General features: G+C 40.7%; 1 protein-coding gene across 11 annotated transcripts; it reads right to left on the reverse strand.

Moving 5' to 3' along the window:
• Positions 1-723: 723 nt before the first annotated feature.
• Positions 724-17,228, reverse strand: LOC139345461 (major histocompatibility complex class I-related gene protein-like). Of its 11 annotated transcripts, none has more exons than XM_070984056.1 (7): positions 17,083-17,150; positions 13,533-13,799; positions 12,775-13,053; positions 12,285-12,587; positions 1,395-1,499; positions 1,017-1,034; positions 724-840 (listed from the first exon to the last, which is right to left on the reverse strand). In XM_070984056.1, the coding sequence occupies exons 1-7, from the start codon at positions 17,129-17,131 to the stop codon at positions 791-793; spliced, it is 1,071 nt and encodes a 356-aa protein (XP_070840157.1). In that variant the 5' UTR covers positions 17,132-17,150; the 3' UTR covers positions 724-790. The 11 variants fall into 11 exon arrangements, 10 of the variants coding, with proteins under 10 accessions (XP_070840157.1, XP_070840160.1, XP_070840162.1 ...); XM_070984059.1 differs by lacking the exons at positions 724-840; positions 1,017-1,034; positions 1,395-1,499 and adding exons at positions 7,082-7,523; positions 10,069-10,096; positions 10,587-10,698 and having other exon boundaries at positions 17,083-17,228; XM_070984061.1 differs by lacking the exons at positions 724-840; positions 1,017-1,034; positions 1,395-1,499; positions 17,083-17,150 and adding exons at positions 7,082-7,523; positions 10,069-10,096; positions 10,587-10,698; positions 15,623-15,945.
• Between the last annotated feature and the right edge of the window lie 1,541 nt (positions 17,229-18,769).

Raw genomic sequence — 18,769 nt, forward strand, 5'->3', positions numbered from 1 at the left:
TACAGTTCAGCAGCTTGTTTGTTGGACTGAGTTCACCAGAGGAGACTGAAAAGTGCAGCTGTGAACAGAAAGATGAAGGTCACTGATGACTCGGATGAAGGTTGTTCCAGTTCCATCTGAAAGCAGACTGAAGCAGATTGTGTTTTATGTTCACAATGTGGATGGAAAGATAATTATCCAGCTGTTCATTAAACCTTCGTCCAGTGTATTGAAGGGAAAGTTTGAGATCGGCTATTAGTTAATGATGACACATGGATCGAGGTCATATTGACTGTGACAGTGAAATAACAGCAACACGACACGATGTTACAACACTGCTAATGTTCATATGACTGCAGCTACAGTCACAGATGAGTGTGTGGACTCACAGAAAGAGACAAAAGATTCGAAGTTGGACATTTTATTGAAAAGTGAAACAAAAAGAAAGAACAAAACATTTGATTTTGACATTCATTTCTGTTCATCAGTTGACAGTAAAATGCACCAAACGTTGGCTGAGCGTTCCTCCAGAAGCCCAGTATTCATGTTAATGATGTCTGATGGATCATCAGGCCCTGCAGTGGGTATCACACTGTGCTGTCATAAATCTACTGAACTACAAAAATAAGACATACTTTTAAAAACACATTTAAAATACAATATATGTTATAAAATTGTAATGTGAAATGCAACAATTACTTTTAACATTTACAAATCAAATAAATTGTATGTTTAAGCTCTATTTTAGTTCTGTAAAGGTGTGTAAGGAGTCTCAGGTCACATGAGGAAACTCATCCAGTGTGTTTGTGGTTCAGGTCTCTGGATTCAGTTTCTCAGAGAGCTCAGAGCTGCTGTCAGGAGCTGTAAGGTCACAAACAAACTGTGTCAAGTCCACTCATCCTGCACTGAGCTTTCACAAACACTAAATACAGGAAACAGTCCTGAAAAAGTTCATCTGCACAATAATGTGAAAGCCTTTTCATCTGCAGCAGACAGTGTGTGTCAGATCAGAGGAAACACAATCAAAGGTTACTTACGAGATGGAGGCCGTTGGACTGAAATCAAGACAAAAGACAAATCATTTCACTTCCAGCTGGAAATGACAGAATATCTTCCATCAGCTCATCCCCTCTTCTACTCAGTCAAAGTGAAAAATAAATCCATTCTCTCCTTCTGTTTAGTCCTGGCTTCATCTCTGTTCTCTCACTTCTCTCCACATCATCATGGTACAGTCATATTATCACGACTCTCTGAGCCTCACACAGCTTAAAGTGTTGCTCGCTTCAAACTGTTCAGTGCAGAGAACTGATGCTTGTTTCAGCTTTTCAACCTGGATAAAAGCATCAACTCACAGACGAAACCAAAGGACTGAAAAGGTCAAAGAAGCAGAAAATCCCTCCATTTGTCTCTCTCACCTTTCTTCTTTTTGTAGACGATGAATCCAGCAGCAGCAGCAGTGATGAAGAGGAGAAGAACAACCACTACAGCAGAGATGAGGGCGGTCTCGTCACTGGGCTTCTCTGTTCAAGAAAAAATAATAAAAAAATATATTTAACTAGGATGGAGGCCAAGACAGACAGCACAAAGTGAAACAAGTGACTGTAAACTGACACAAAACACAAACAATATCTAACATCCCAAAGAACAAAGCAGCACAGGCCACGCATCCAAAAACCTCAGTTTAAGCACCAACACCCGAACGATTTGGTCTCCAGATCTGTCAAAAAAAGCATTCAAAGAAACCAAAAAGAAACCAAATCATGGATTTTTAAGACAGCCTGCAACACATTCCAGTCCATATAAAGCAGGTCAGAGCAGAAATTCATCCACCCAACGCTTCACTCAAACATACATGTTGGTCTGCTGCTGTGAACTAAGACTGACTTGGAGCTGAGTGAATAAAGTATCATCAGTGATTTTGGTTATGATCTCACTGACACAGTAAATAAATAAATGCATCATAAATAAATGAAAATAGAACTGAAACACTCAAACTTGCATGATCAACATTAAAGTTCTCTTCAGTTCAGCAAAGTAGAGACGATGGAGTGAAATCATGTTTTGCAGGTTTCAGCACTGAAAGCTGTCACTGTGAGCTAAAACAATGCGTCTGTATCCAATTACTTCATTATTATGATCAGCTCAATTGGAGGACAAAGGCTAAAATCCACAACAACCAACAGACCTGCAGTCACATTCAGCACCTTCTCATCCCAGTCTCACCCAAGTTGGTCCTGATGGCTGCTTTGTCCAGTTTGGTGACGATGTCGTCCTCCACACCAGAGAGATGAAACACACAGTCGTACCTCCTCCAGTCTTCAGGTGGGACTGATGAAACGTTCAGGTCAGCGCTCGTCTGGAAGGTTCCGTCGTGGTTGGGGAGGATCTCTCCGAGCTCCACGTCCTCATGAAGCTCCTCTCCATCTTTCCTCCAGATGAGTGTGGCTCTGTCAGGGTAGAAACCTGAAGCGTGGCAGCTGACTGGAGAGGACGGAGTCTTCTGGAGGAGAGACACTGAGGGACGCTCTGCAGAGAGGAGCAATTAAACACATGTGAGACGCTGAAATGTGAGTGTCCATGCTGGTTGGAGGACAGTTGTGATTGGTCAGCCTGAAAGTGAGCTCAATCAATAACAGAAGGTGTGACAATTGCAACAATAATGTCACTAATAACATACACTTTGATGTAAATCACACTGGATGTTTTCTCCTCTTAGGACCAGCTGTTTTCTTGTAAACAAACACAGTTTGTGTCTATATTCAGTGTTTCTCGACAAAATGAGTGTGTGTATCGATGAGGTCTAACAAATGTGTCCAATGCATTTCCTCCCTCATGAAACATTTGTAAACCCAATTTTTAAAACATTAATTACATCTGGGTGTACTTGCTCGCAGTTTTCTTCTTCTTCGCTGCTTTGTTGGTGCATTATTACATTTCTATTTGTGTTGGTCTAAAAGATACAAATAAACATGGAGAGCACGACTAGTGCTCAAAACTGCATAAAGTATCTTCAAGTGAACTCAAGACTCAGAACAGAACAGATACGTTAGGCAAACAACATGTAAATAACTTTTCTCTCAGCTGAGCGCAGCAGATGTTCAGACCCAGACATCCATCATATGAGCTATAAGAACAAATGACAGCACGACACAATGAGCCATTTGTTCCACAACCTCCACATTGTCTGTAGTCGTAGAAGGGAACTACACCACCACTAAAGAGACTCACTGCAGTCAGAAAAGAGAAGATCTGCCTGTTTTTACAGTGATCATGTGAGGTCATGTGATTCTACCTGTCCTCAGCAGAGAGCTCTTGCCAAGGAACAAATACTTCTTCAGCCACGCAGGGAAAACCTCAGTGAAGTGAATCTCATTATCTTTCAATCTAGCTTTATCAGCATCCCATCTCAGTTTGGTGGTGAAAGCCTGTTGTTTTGGAGCGATCCACGTCAGCGTCTTCAGGTCCAATGATAGAAAGTCTTCTCCATCATAACCATACTGATTAAAACCATTAACCTCTCCAGTCTCATCGTCCCACTCACAGCCACTTATCTTCTGTAAAACATGAACATCTGACAGACACAAACAGAGACTGTGATTAATAATGATGCACAGATGAAATCTCCAGTGAAAGATGATCTTAAAGATATTGTTGCATTGTGTGATGAGCTGCTGTTCTCCAAGTCTTGAGCTGTGTTCATCATTCAAAAGCACATAATCAGTGCACTTTCTCTTTACATGAGAGATGAAACACAATTTCTCTTTCACAGTTTGAAACTTACAATAATTGTTATTCTTTTATTTTGAGTATTGCAGCAACATGCAGCAACAAGTCAAAGCAGCAGCTGATTTCTGTTTGCATGCTGACTGATGGCTTGTGGTCGGCTGCTGTCTGTAAACCATCAGGATGGCATGATTTACATCAACTTCTACTTACATTTCAGAGTAAAACTACATCTGAGTATTATCTTCAGGCTCTGTAGAGGCTCACTGTACAACTAAGATGCAGAACAGCAGGAAAAAGTCAAAAAGAATATTTTCCATACTTTACCTTCACTTTGGTTGAAGCGCTGCTTCAAACTGTACAGTGTGGTTTTGTAGAATATTGGCTCAATGTGAAAACAGTTTCCTCTGTACCACTCCAACTCTTGAGGATCATTTTCTAATAATGTTTTCATCCACTCCTGTTTTGGTTCGACTGTCTTTCTGTTGCTGTCGCAGTAACCAACCAGATGTCCATCAACCACTGCAGCTGCCACAAACTCTGGAAAGTTTGGGACTCCAGAAGATCCAGTTAAGAAAAACATCAGGGAGTGTTTCACTGCAGACAAACAAGGTTTACAGATTCAGTAGAAATACAGTCCACACATCACACTCATAAATGTGATGCATTCAGTTTGATTCAGTTCAAACACACCAGGCTTATCAGGTTAGTACAAAGGTGAAAGTAAACTAGCAGTGTGATCTACGCAGGAACAAAACGCACAGAGGTTAAAGTAAAGATTTAAACTGTGATCTTACCTGATGATGAAACGTGACAGAAGAGAAGCAACAAAAATAACACTTTCATCTTGTTTTGAGAAAGATGAGTTTGTGGAGGATCGACATGCTTCACCTGTTCTTTTCCTTTTAGATTTCCGTTAGTGACGTTTGCGCGCCCGCACGCCACAGAAAACCATCAATGCGCGCTCACGTTCTCCGCTCCCGTTTCTGACTTCCTGGACCTGTGGTCTTTGACAAACTACTCAGAAATAAAGGTTTTATTTCAAGCTACTATATGTAGAAATGATTTTATTGCTCACACTGTCTCCTCACACGTTTAATCCAACGGGAGGTGTGATGGGTTGAATAATCAGCTATAGATCAACATCATCGCCTCATATGTCGTGTTTTTCATATCCTGAAATAGTGTAAGCATCTCTATTTATGTAATAGTTTAAAGTTAAAAATGTGTGCTTCCTGTTATAATAGTTTCAGTACAGTATTTTGTGTTTGTTTATGCTTTATGTTCAAATACCATTTTAACAGTACCGGCAGTGGTTGCAGTTACCAGAGAGAGACAGCAGAGGGAGTGTTGAGCTACTTTACGGTGCACTTCAAGCGTTGCTCTGTCATTTCACTCGTGGCCTGAGGAGAGTTTGTGTCTGTGTATCATTCACTTATTACTCCCCTTTTCAGGTATGTGTCCCTCATAATAAGAGTTGTTGTTTGCTTGAGTATTGGTTGAATGTGTGGACATGCTCAGGAGAGTGTGTATATTGCATTATGTTGTGCATTGTGAAGTCCATCCATCCATCCATCCATCCATCCATCCATCCATCCATCCATCCATCCATTGTCTTCCGCTTATCCGGGGCCGGATTGCGGGGGGAGCAGTCTGAGCAGGGACGCCCAGACTTCCCTCTCACTTCCTCCAGCTCTTCTGGGTGGATCCCTTTTTTTTTTTTTTTTTTTTTAATTAAGTTTCATTTACAATCAAGAGGTGTAGAAAAAAACCTGAACATTGAACAATCCAGGGGTACAGATAGTTAAAGTGTTCTCTTTTTCAAACAAGATTCGTTTCTTTCAAAGTCTGAAAAGTCCTTGTTGCTTTGTTGGTCTTCACAAATTCAATGGAGGTGCAGTATTGTTTGAGTTCAGCAATGAAACGATGAAAGCAGGGTTTTGATGAGGCCCACTTAGACTTATGTATGTGAAATTTACCAAGAATTATAAGCAGTTGAATTATATAACATGCAATATTAGACAAATCCTTGGATACAAAATATAACATAATGCAGGATTGAACTGAACATTAGTACACATTTTCTGATTAATGAAGTCAGTAATATTCCTCCAAAATAACTTTGTGTGTTCACAATGAAAAAACAGGTGAATTATAGTTTCTTTTACTGAATTGCAGAATACACAAGAGTAGCCCAAATTAAGTTTAAATCTTTCCATTACTTCTTTCACAGGATAGATTCTGTGCAAAATCTTGAATGATACCTCTTTTACTTTGTTAGTGAATTCCGGGTGGATCCCGAGGCGTTCCCAGGCCAGCCGAGTGACATGGGAGGCGTCCAGGGGGAACTCAAAGTTCATGACCATAGGTGAGGGGAGGAACGTAGATTGACCGGTAAATCGAGAGCTTCGCCCTTCGGCTCAGCTCCTTCTTCACCACGACAGACCGGTACAGCGACCGCATTACTGCAGCCGCTGCACCGATCCGCCTGTCAGTCTCACGCTCCATCCTTCCCTCACTTATGAACAGGATCCCAAGATACTTAAACTCCTCCACTTGAGGCAGGAACTGTCCCCCAACCTGAAGGGAGCAAGCCACCTTTTCCCGGTCGAAGTAATTAGGTTAATTACCTGACGACGACTAAACCAGTAGCCGTCTGAGCTAACCTGCGGCGATGCTAGCTGCGCTGCACTGTTGTCTATATGGTGGTACGTAACCGCGGGAAACTTTACCGTTGTTGTGTGTAATATTAAGTTATTGTATATGTACTGAAATGCTGGACTACAGAATGGGCGGTTAGAGCATGGGTTAAAGTTACAGTATAGCATTTGGGTAAGCTGAGTATATTTAGTTTTTGTGTATTTTCTGTATTATGCTAACTCAGATAGCTACAGTGCTGTATTATGTTTTATTTACCTTGCCATTCATTGCTGAAAAAGTTGACAAAAGTGCTTATGCTGACTGCAAAAACGGACATGTTAAATTAAGTGTTCATATACATTTTTTCCGGTTATCACTTCCGGGTCATCCACAGAGTTGGTACATTCCCTTTCCGTTAGATTTTGGAACTTGGAAAAGTGTTTCGCCACTTGTAAATTTGTCTCGGAGTTTGTAAAAGTGTTTTTCGTCTTGTTAATTTGTTTATTGAAATGTAATTTTGTTTCACTGCTTGTAAATGTGTTTTGACAATGTAATTTTGTTTTGTGATTTGTAAAAATGTTTTCAAATTGTAAATTTGTTTCAAGCTTTGTAAAAGTGTTTTGCACTTTGTAATTTTGGTTTGCACCTCCCGGCCACCGTATTACTCCCCTTTTCAGGCGTTTTACATAAACAAAACTTAACAGATGAACTAAAGAATGAACAAACATAAAACTTAAATTAAGGTTCCATCATACTTTTATTAGTTTTATGAACACAATCATGAATCATATCTGTAATAACGGGAGGGCTGCAAAACTTAAGACTCATTTTAAGCTGCAAAGAACAAATCAGACAATCATAAATAAGAGTAACAAAATTAGTGTGATGTAACAGTAGCTAAAAAGAGAATATAAAGATGTAAGCACACACACATTTAAGGATTTCCCTCCCAGTGAAGCTTCTGTCAGCTCTGACTGACACTTCAATAATCTTCTTTGGTGAGTAAATGAACTCACACTTGACCTGTTTGACTGAACCTGTGATGTTCTGACAGCTTCTACGACTTCACATCTCAAAGTTAAACATCAGCACGTTCTGATCACAAACATGTCTTTTACAAATCAGCATTTTTGATGCCACAGTAACGTCAGTGGAGTCCTCTTCTGATCCTCACTGAGAGTCTGTGGAGACAGATTAATAAATGAAAGATCAATAACTGATCAGGTACTGATTAGACTTCATCATGGACATTATTCATGTTTTTATGTCATTTATCTGTTTCTGGCAGTGGTGGAAAGGAACTAAGTTCTGTTCAGTGCTAAACTTTTGAGATTTTTGAGGTAATTCTACTTTGAGAGTTCAGATTTTTTCAGATTAGGATTTTACATTAAAAACATTTGATAACTGATTGAGGCCCAAAAGGTAAAAATATCTCATATTTCAAGCAAAAAGCAAAAAGATTCTGAGTTTAAAAAAAAAAATAAGAACCTTATGATATTTTCTTGTTTAATACTCTGACAGCCTCCGGCCCCTTTCCAGGGGACCAAAGCCCAAAGTTGGGAACCACTGGGCCAAACTACCTGACTGTATATAAAGTAGTAAAAATGGGCTCCACCTGTAATATTTTATCACTCAGTGGACATTTTCCTTCAGAACGAGTACCTTAAGTAGATTTTGCTGATGACACTTGTGTTTTTTTACTCAAGCAGGATTTTAAAAGCAGGACTTGATTTGGAATAAAGTATTTTTACATCGTTGTATTGGTACAAGATCTGAAACTAGGGATGCATCGATACCACTTTTTTCCAGTAAGAGTAGTGTATGAGTACTTGCATTTCAGTACTCACCGATACCGATACTGATTATTTACGCCATTACACATTAAGTTACTACTTTGAATTTTTTATTTTTTTTTCCACATATCATCTGTACAACATTGCTCAGTAGGTTTCCTTGTACATGGGTGACAGTGAAACTTCATATCATATACTGAGTGAATACTGAGTCTGACATTTATTAAACAAAGGTGCACTGCCACACATACATATCACCAAAGAACCTGAGTGTAAAATTGTCACTTTCTGTGTTTTTAACAGCTTTGCCACATATTTCACTTCAAAGGTTGTGAATGTGTTTTTTTACGAAATCGTGCAGCTTCGGGAGCACCATGTCTGTGATATGGGTACGGCTCAGGATCTCATACCTCGGCTCCAGTACACAGAGAAGATGCCGGAATCCCACATTATCTACCACGGACAGTGGCTGGTCATCCAGGGCAATATACTCAGCCAGAGCTTCCGTGATTTTGACCGCACGCGGGTTGTCCCTGGACATTTTCTCCCACTTAGCCAGCGTCTGCTGCAGAGTTGGTTATCTCTTGTAGTCGCACATGAATTCTTTATACTCTGCCTCGTGCTGTGATTTCAGATGTTTGATTAAGTTGCTTGTTTTGTAAATTGTGTTGTTTTTGGCAGCCTGTTTTAATTTTAGTCAGTCTTTGTGTCAAGCTGTCATTTTAGTTTTTATCAGTTGTAGTCACGTTCATACTTTTTTTAGTCTAGGCAAGTTTCAGTCGACTAAAAGTCTGAGCACTTTAGTCTTATTTTAGTCAGAATTATCCGTGACTATTTTCGTCTACTTTTAGTCGACGAAAACTGATGACATTTTAGTCTAGTTTTAGTCAATGAAAATTGTTGTCTATTTAACCCAGTCAATATAATATCTAGTAGTATAGACGAAATCAAAATTTTCTTTTAGCCATTTCACAATTCAAACAAGGTTGTCTTACTATTATTGTTACCTCAAGAATACATCCATTCCAGACATGAAGACACTCTGATTTGAATTTACAACATATTTATTTTACCAATCAAAGCCGGCTGGCCGGCCATCGGTCCCGTCCTCTGCTTCAGCTGTCTGTCGTTAACGCTAACCTACCGCAGCTGCATCTTCTAAATAACGCCAAGAGCGGGAAGTAATGCCGTGACGTCGCTGCGACTGCGCAGTGCGACCTGATGCAGCCCCTGAAGTGAGACACAGGAAAGAGAAATACTGCAAAATAATGATAACAACGCGACTAAACGAGACAAAATAACGTTAGAACACTTCATCTCGTCTCGTTTCAGTCAACGAGAATGAAGAGATATTTTATCAGAGTTTTTATTTTGTAAACCACGTTTAGTCTCATTTTTATTCGTCAATGATATTGCATTATATATTTAGTTAAAGTTATCGTCACATGACCAGCATTTACGTTGCGTCTCGTCTCGTTTTCATCACGTGATAAAGGTTTGATGACGACGATATTTAGTCAGAATTTTCGTTGACGAAAGCAACTGTAATTGTAACCTGTCGATTTTGTCCCTCCTCTCAAAAGTTTTGCTGTACATAAGTTGCAGTCTGCCGTGTTTTTGTCGCTGTCATTCACCCGGAAATATTGCCACACTGCTGACATCATAGTGACTCGCCGCTGCCCGGCTTGAAGTCAACTGCTGTAAACTGCACGCTGCCATAAAGCGGTATTGGTGTCGTGGTATCGGTGGCAATTTTATGAGTACGAGTACTTATGCCCGGTATCGGCTTGATACCCGCTACCTGTAGGTATCATGGACGGACTGTCTCTGTGGATTCTAAACATCAGCTGAACGTGAAATACAGGATGAAATTTGGACATTATTCCAGTGAAGTGTTGTGTGCACAGCAGAGCTGAAACAAGGACACACTCACTGTGATCACTTAGCAGCTGGATTTCAGTCTGGTGACAAAAAATTTGGAGAATAATTAAATATGAAATTCGATAATTACGTATTAGAGACATGACTGGACATGAATGATTGATTGATTAATAAAGGTTAGACAATAAGACAATAAAACCAGACACATTAGATTCATAATAATAAAACAACAAAATAAATATTTTCTCATAAAGAAAAACTTACTGTTTGCACGTCTGAACCCTGAAACACAGATGAGAGATCACAGTATTAAAAGTTCAATCAGAATTTCTGAAAGGACACAAAAGAAAACACGTTTGCATGTTTTCTTCCTCTAACTTCTATCCTGTATACAGCACATCTGTTCAGGACCTTTACTGTGTTCTTCTGGCAGTAAAGTTACTGAACATCAGCCAGCTCACACTTTTCAAGACTTTTATCCTTTCACAATAAATCTGTCTTCAATTCGACATGTTGTCCTGGACATGAAACTGCATGTGAAATCCAACAGTGGAGGAAAAATGGCTTCACTCACTGTTATTGTTCCTCCTCCACATGAAGAGTCCAGTGATGAAGAGTATCAGCAGCAGCAGTCCTATAACAACTGCAACAACAGCAACAACAGGAAACTCTGGGGGAGAAACTGGAACCAAAACACAACATTGACACTTTGACTCGACAGGCTCTATTTTCGACTCCGCCGTCAGCGCGGTGCAGGCACGGCGCAAAGTCAGGTCCGCTTCGCGGATGGGGCGTGGCAGTACAGACTTTGGTATTTTCATGCACTGCGCCGCCAGCGCATCTCCTCCCCCTTCTCATCTCAGTCCCACCCAGCAGCGCAACTCGGAACAAGGGAGGGGAGAAGGCGTGGAGTGGGTTTGACACAGCTGAGTCAAATTTTCACCAAACACAGCAGCTCCTCGCCTTGCCTTTAAAAACGCTGCTGGCGAGGTGCGAGATGAGTTTTGAGGATGACTGAGACCCCACAGGAAGTGTCCGACACCCAAACTTCTCCCAGGAGGAGACGGACATCACTCATGTCTAAATATGAGGTCCTTACATGGTAAATCCTCAGCCTCGTCCTCCTCATCCTCCTCAGAGCAATGATGTAGTCCATCTTTGTAGATAACGTTAAGCATTACTATGATTACATTTGTATTTGGAATGAAATGACGTGGGTAATAGCGGACAACGATCATCACGGACGTTTTTTCCATGTGTCTGTCTCTCGAGCGCTCTGAGATAGATGCAGTATATATGCTCTGTGGGATGTCCCGGCTGTTTCTGGTTGGCACAGCGACATTGATTGATTAGTTCGCATCCCTCTTTCACCTGTGTACATTCGGTCAGGTTGAGTGACCGTTACGTGTACCGAACGCGCTTTCGATGTGGTCAGATGAGATACTGATCAAAATTTAGGTCTGACTGTATGTGCTGACTCAGACAGTTGCATTGAATTGTGGCTGTTGCTAATTATTGATCGCAGTAAAATGCCAGACACTGTTGAAACCTGACTGTGAGGTATTGGTGACGACTCCCGAAAATCCACTTGCCTGACTTGTGCACAGAGTTGACCAGGTCTGGGGTGGCGAGCTTTCTGCGCACTTTTGAGCCACCGGTGCAGACCGAAATGGGACGAAAATCCAAATGCACCAGCTGATTATGCCGGCACCTCCCCCTACTGCACCGCAACACCCATCCTGGCACACCTCTGTACGCCTCGGTTTACCAAAATACCAAGTGCGCCTTGCGCCTGCACGAAAATACCACTGCGCGGGGTGCGCAGCCTGCACCGTGCTGGCGGCGGAGTTGAAAATAGAGCCCGACCTCTGGACGGAGATGAATGTGTTCAGCTCATAGACTCCACTTTAGTATTTCACAATATGGAGCAGATTGTGTGAAGAAGACAGTCAGTGAGAAACAGAATGCATTTCAGTGTGAACAGTCGTTCTGCTTTCCTTTAACACCGACATCTGCTGTGCTGCAGAGAGCTAAGAGGCTTGTTTCCCACTCACATGTCTGTGTGTTGCACTGATGTCTCTGTGTCCTCTGACATTATCAATGACTTTGATGAGCTCAGTGTCATCAGAACGGATAGAAATGACGGCCAAAGGTATGAAAATCAGACACGAGCCGCAAACTGGAATTATAAAAGCTTTTGTTCATAACGTCTGTAGATACAATCCAGGTCTGCTTTAATGGACAAACAAATACTGATCTCAGTCTCACCCCAGTTGGTCCTGATGGCTGCTTTGTCCAGTTTGGTGACGATGTCGTCCTCCACACCAGAGAGATGAAACACACAGTCGTACCTCCTCCAGTCTTCAGGTGGGACTGATGAAACGTTCAGGTCAGCGCTCGTCTGGAAGGTTCCGTCGTGGTTGGGGAGGATCTCTCCGAGCTCCACGTCCTCATGAAGCTCCTCTCCATCTTTCCTCCAGATGAGTGTGGCTCTGTCAGGGTAGAAACCTGAAGCGTGGCAGCTGACTGGAGAGGAGGGAGTCTTCTGGAGGAGAGACACTGAGGGACGCTCTGCAGAGAGAGAGAATTCATGCTAACTCTGCTCTGACTATCAGCCTCAGCTCTGATGGAAAGTCATGTCTGATTGGTTAGGACTAAATCAAATCTTACTGCCACAGAAAACGATCAAAACGAAGGTGATGTCAGACTACATGTAATGTATTAATGAAAGGAAGCACATCAGGTCATGTGATTCTACCTGTTCTCTGCAGAGAGCTCTTGCCAAGGACCAAATACTTCTTCACCTTCTCAGGACAAACATGAGTGAGAAAAATCTCATTATCTTTCAAACTATCTTTATCAGCATTCCAGCTCAGTTTGGTGGTCACAGCTTGTTGTTTTGGAGCGATCCATGTCAACGTCTTCAGGTCCAAAGACAGAAAGTCTTCTCCATCATAACCATACTGACTAAAACCATCAACCTCTCCAGTCTCATCATCCCACTCACAGCCGGTCATCCTCTGGAAAATAAGAACATCTGACAGACACAAACAGAGACTGTGATTAATAATGATGTACAGATGAAATCTCCAGTGAAAGATGATCTTAAAGATATTGTTGCATTGTGTGATGAGCTGCTGTTCTCCAAGTCTTGAGCTGTGTTCATCATTCAAAAGCACATAATCAGTGCACTTTCTCTTTACATGAGAGATGAAACACAATTTCTCTTTCACAGTTTGAAACTTACAATCATTGTTATTCTTTTATTTTGAGTATTGCAGCAACATGCAGCAACAAGTCAAAGCAGCAGCTGATTTCTGTTTGCATGCTGACTGACGGCTTGTGGTCGGCTGCTGTCTGTAAACCATCAGGATGGCATGATTTACATCAACTTCTACTTACATTTCAGAGTAAAACTACATCTGAGTATTATCTTCAGGCTCTGTAGAGGCTCACTGTACAACTAAGATGCAGAACAGCAGGAAAAAGTCAAAAAGAATATTTTCCATACTTTACCTTCACTTTGGTTGAAGCGCTGCTTCAAACTGTACATGATTTTGAATGTGTTTGGCTGAATGTGAAAACAGTGTCCTCTGTAAAACTCCAACTCCTGAGGGTCGCTGTCGAATAATCTTTTCATCCACTCCTGTTTTGGTTCTACTGTCTTTCTGTTGATGTCGCAGTAACCTGACAGATGTTCATCAACCACTGCAGCTGCCACAAACTCTGGAAAGTTTGGGATTCCATAAGATGCAGTCACGAAATACTTCAGGGAGTGTTTCACTGCAGACAAACAAGGTTTACAGATTTAGTAGAAATACAGTCCACACATCACACTCATAAATGTGATCCATTCAGTTTGATTCAGTTCAAACACACCAGGCTTCCCTTACAAAAAATAAGTTTATTTAAATATACTAAGAGTATACTTCTTTTTAGGGCTGGGCGATATGGCTGAAAACTGTATCACGATATAAGTGTTTTATATCGGTCGATAGCGATAATTATTGGTATTTTTTATGACCTATGACCTAACTATAAAACCAGCCTAGACATATAAATAACTTGAGTCACTCTTCTTACTTTAAACATACATGAACTATTCAATTATATTTTTATTGCAAGTGTGTTTAAAAAAAAAAAAAGCATGTCTTTAGCTATATGATATGCCGCTGCCTCCGTTACGTCTTCGTGCCTTTTAGATGATTTGTCATCAGGCACTGAAGCAGATACCTCTGCATGGCGGCCTGCTGCTTGTGCGGTGGTGCTGCGGTTGGCGGATGTTGGCGAATACGGCTGCGCTCCAAAGAGTGAGCGCGGCTAAGGTGGTTAAACAAGTTTGTGGTATTTACCGGCCTTGGTGGGGACGAAAGTCTTGCATAAGTTACAGACCACATTGGTCTGACTACGGTCCGACTTATAAAATCCAAAAAACTCCATACTGGCGAGCTGACTTTCCCTGTTTTATTGCCAATTTCTTCGCTCGCTGCAGCGCTCACTTTCTATTTCTCATCTCATCCTTGCACAGCAACAAACACGTGACAACGAGATGGTGCAACCGAACTGATACTGTTACATGATTGGCGTGTTAGCGTGTCTCTCTCACTGATCAATGATTACTCCCTGCGTTGCTCGGTTACCTGAGAGCGAGTGCCTTTGTTCATGCAACCAACCTCACTTCGCAACTTCTCAAACAACGATGAAAAAAAAAAAAAAAAAAAAATTGAATGTTTTATCAAACACATTTTTTATTGATATTGATTACGTGACTATCGCGAGACATATCATTATCGTTTTATCGCCCAGCCCTACTTCTTTTAAACCAAAAATAAGTGAGGATACTTTCAGTTTACTTTTGATGTATTTATCAGAGATATACTTAACAAAGTTACACTGAAGTATACTTGGCTTAAACTGAAAAGTATATTTGTGTAGCACCCATCCCATGTAGCTAAATGATTAACTTATTGGTTAAAGAGGTGGTAGTACTATGGGCAGGGCCCTGGGCACTTTATTTATGGCTGACCGTGTTACACTCGTAAACAGAAGAGAAAAAAAATCACTTTTTAAAGCTTTATAACTTATTTATAAATTTTAATCAAATGGCGGTGCCTCCACTCAGCAGGAAAAATATGAATTACTGATTTTTAATCCCCACTAAGAATTTTGTTTCCATGTAAGAATTCCCTTTTTAAAACCTTAAACACACTGCAATGGCTTGTAAATACCCCAAAAGAATGTAATAGGACACAAAGACAGTGCTTTAAATCCAGATGATGAATTTAGTTAAACTAATAATTTTTAACCAGAAAAAAAACATAATGCAGTCACAAAAACATATGCCAAAACACTTGAAAGTGTTTTTCCTTCGTCAATAATGAACAACCTTCAACAGGTTCAACAATCCATTTTCACCAACAGGTAGGTACCCTTTAAGTTCAGATTTCAGTTATGATATTTTTCCTCAGTATCAGTTTCAACCCAAAATAAACCATTGCAGGCCTGAATCGTAGCTTGGGAGCGTTGTGACCAAAAACAAATGGCCGGTTCACTTGCGTATGCAAGCACAGGAAATAAAAGCACGTGCACTGGTTAGTTTTACTCACGCATCCGTCAGTTCACATCGGCAGTATGGACAAAGGTGAAAAGCAGGCAATGGCTGACAGGGTGAACAGTCACTGAGGTTACAGGCTGGCGGCAACTGTCCCAACGAGTGGCAGGCTGAATGGGAGACTTCTACTGGTCCAGCGGGCCCAAAGAGTGCTTCCTGGTCCACTTCCGTATGCTTCTGTAAGTCCGTTACTCGTCGGTAAACTCTGCATCCACCAAGTGTTAGACTTAATTTCTCAAGCTTCACGCTGTTGCTTATCTGTGTCATTCTCGCCTTGTTTTCACCAGGCCATCATTCCCGAGGTTCACCACAAAACCCGCCCCTCTACCCTTCCGATAGGGCCGACAAGTTCATAACAACCAATGCAATTAAAAAAAGCAAAAGATAGACAACTTAACGCTCTCTAAGTTTAGGTTGTGAGCATGACCACGCTACTCGTGTTCACTGTAAACAAACTATTTGAATTTCAATGAACTTTATTAACACCATGACAAAGACTTATTAGTCCACATATAGCTCAGTTTTAAATCCAAAATGAACTCTTTTGAAACACCAAAATGAACTGATTCGATTATAGCATTTTATCTCCCTTTATGAACATATTTATATCATTTATTTATCAACATTTGCCTGTCAGAATTGACATTTTAACATATGAAAATAACGTATTTTAGACTGTGCTACATTTGGTTTATACTTGTACTTGAACTTTGATGGAGATATACTTAGTAAAAGTATAATAATGTTCACATATATTTGGATTGCAGTCGTGCTTATTCTTTTGATAGTAGCCTATTAAAATATTTTCCCATACATACTGGCCTCTTTGAAGTACACTGCAGTATGTTTTACATACTATCTCATGAACTTACATATTCCACAAGTACATTTGCAGTAACAAGTCAGCTTCGGGGTGGAATAGCTTAGAGTAAATAGTACATGGGTGGAACTGAACTTCATCTTTTATGTAGTGTTATTAACACACACAGAAACACAGAAACATTTGTCTGATTTTATTTGAGAAAACATTGACGTTTCTTCCAAGGTCTCAGTATCGTGACAGACTTGATACATACTGGCTGCTCTTATGAGCCATTGTATATCAAGTATGCCTAAATAGTAATAAAGTAGTATATTTTAAAGTGTGAAAATAATATAGAAATAGTAAACTTTAAGTATGATGTTAACTCCAAGCAAAGAAAAAATGTTCAAATTTAGTCCCAAGAAGTATTGAAAAAGTACACTTAGAAGTATACTACTCGTACAATGATTTTAGTATACTTGCTGCATAAAGTATACTTGTAAAAATATACTTAAGCTTTACTTACTTAATAAAATGAACTTGAAGTATACTTCTTCTTCGTAACGGGAGGCTTAATACAAAGTGAAAGTAAACTAGCAGTGTGATCTACGCAGGAACAAAACGCACAGTCAAGATTTAAACTGTGATCTTACCTGATGATGAAACGTGACAGAAGAGAAGCAACAAAAACAACACTTTCATCTTGTTTTGATAAAGATGAGAGCGCGCTTGATCAGCTGTTCTTTGCCTTTTAGATTTCTGTTAGTGATCGTGAGCGCGCCCGCACGCCGTAGAAAACCAGCAATGCGCGCTCACGTTCTCCGTTCCCGTTTCTGACGTCCTGGACCTGTGGTCTCTCACAAACTACTCAGAAATAAAGGTTTCACTCAGGTTGGAATATGTAGAAATGATTTTATTGCTCACACTGTGTCCTCACACCTTTAATCCAACAGGAAACTCAACTCGACACTAAAGACTGCGCGCATGAAACCTCCTCCTCCTCCTCCTCCTCCTCCTCCTCCTCCTCCTCCTCCTCCTCCTCTTGGCTGTGTTCTTGAACTGTTTCCCAGTTTATCCAAATAACATTGTTTTCAGAAGCAGCTCTCCTCTGACATCATCATCATCATCATCATCATCATCATCATCATCATCACAGCTCGTCACACCATCAGTCTGCAGTTGTTGTTGTTCTTGTTGCCCTCTAGTGGAAAGTGACTGAAACACACCCTGAAGTCTACTTGGTGTGATGTCACCTCCTTGTTGGTGAATCTAATAAACATGAAGTGAATTATTGACCTCATCATTGTTCAAATGATGTTTCTCGGTTGCTTTGTAGTATTATAGTACTGTACAAGAAAGAAGCTGTGTGTTAGCTGTTTCAAACCTTCCAATAAATGATAAATTATCAAGATTGAAAATTAAAAATACAAGAAATCAATCCCTGTAAGTAGGAAAATGTATTTATGTCTATCACAGTCATGTCCTGAAAGCCTGAAGCTTTCATTACTAAATGTAAAAAGGTTTTGTTCCTCACCATTATTTTTCTTTCTTCTGAACACACACTGCTGCAGTGTTTGTGCCGCTTTACCACAGTGACAGCAGAGGCGCTGAACTCCATGGGAATTAAAAAGTCAACATTATTGACAAATGTCAAACTGCATGTGCAGCTCATCGGGTGAAATAAACTAAATGTGCATTTCCCACATGCAGGAAGTTCTGAGAAAAGTCTTTTCTAGCTGTGTCTCTGTCCCACATGTGTTTGATGATGGCAGACTGAGCTTTTGGGACGATCCATGTTTGTGTCTCCAGGTGAAACTCCAGGAAGTCGTCTCCATTAAAGCCTTATTGGTGTGTCTCCAGTCTCTGTAAAATGTGGACACCTGAAAGACAGACAGAGACTGCAGTGAACCACATCTGTTCTTACATCTGGACCACAGAGACACACTGAGTCCACTGAGACCAACAGCTGATCTCCACTGTTGAAGGTGGTGTGGCTTCATGTGAGCTGCAGGGACACACACACTGAGCTGGAGTCACTGATGACTCTGATGAAGGCTGTTCCAGTTCCATCTGAAACTGGACTGAAGCAGATCATGTTTTATGTTCACGATGTGGATGAAAAGTTAATTATCCAGCTGTTCATTAAACCTTCGTCCAGTATATTGAAGGGAAGGTTTGATATTGGCTATTAGTTAATAATGACACATGGATCGAGGTCATGATGACTGTGACAGTGAAATAACAGCAACACGACACGATGTTACAACACTGCTGATGTTCATATGACTGCAGCTACAGTCACAGATGAGTGTGTGGACTCACAGAAAGAGACAAAAGATT

Source organism: Chaetodon trifascialis, chromosome 17 (genome assembly GCF_039877785.1).
Source record: "Chaetodon trifascialis isolate fChaTrf1 chromosome 17, fChaTrf1.hap1, whole genome shotgun sequence".
Lineage (NCBI taxonomy): Eukaryota > Metazoa > Chordata > Actinopteri > Chaetodontiformes > Chaetodontidae > Chaetodon > Chaetodon trifascialis.

Excerpts from the sequence above, each read along its gene's own strand:
- LOC139345461 (XM_070984054.1), bottom strand. The coding sequence starts at position 17,131 with ATGAAAGTGTTGTTTTTGTTGCTTCTCTTCTGTCACGTTTCATCATCA. Across the intron at positions 10,699-12,284 it reads AGCCATCAGGACCAACTGGG|TTTCTCCCCCAGAGTTTCCT; the intron begins GTGAGACTGAGA and ends TTTTGGTTCCAG. Across the intron at positions 10,299-10,590 it reads GTGGAGGAGGAACAATAACA|GGTTCAGACGTGCAAACAGT; the intron begins GTGAGTGAAGCC and ends TCTGTGTTTCAG.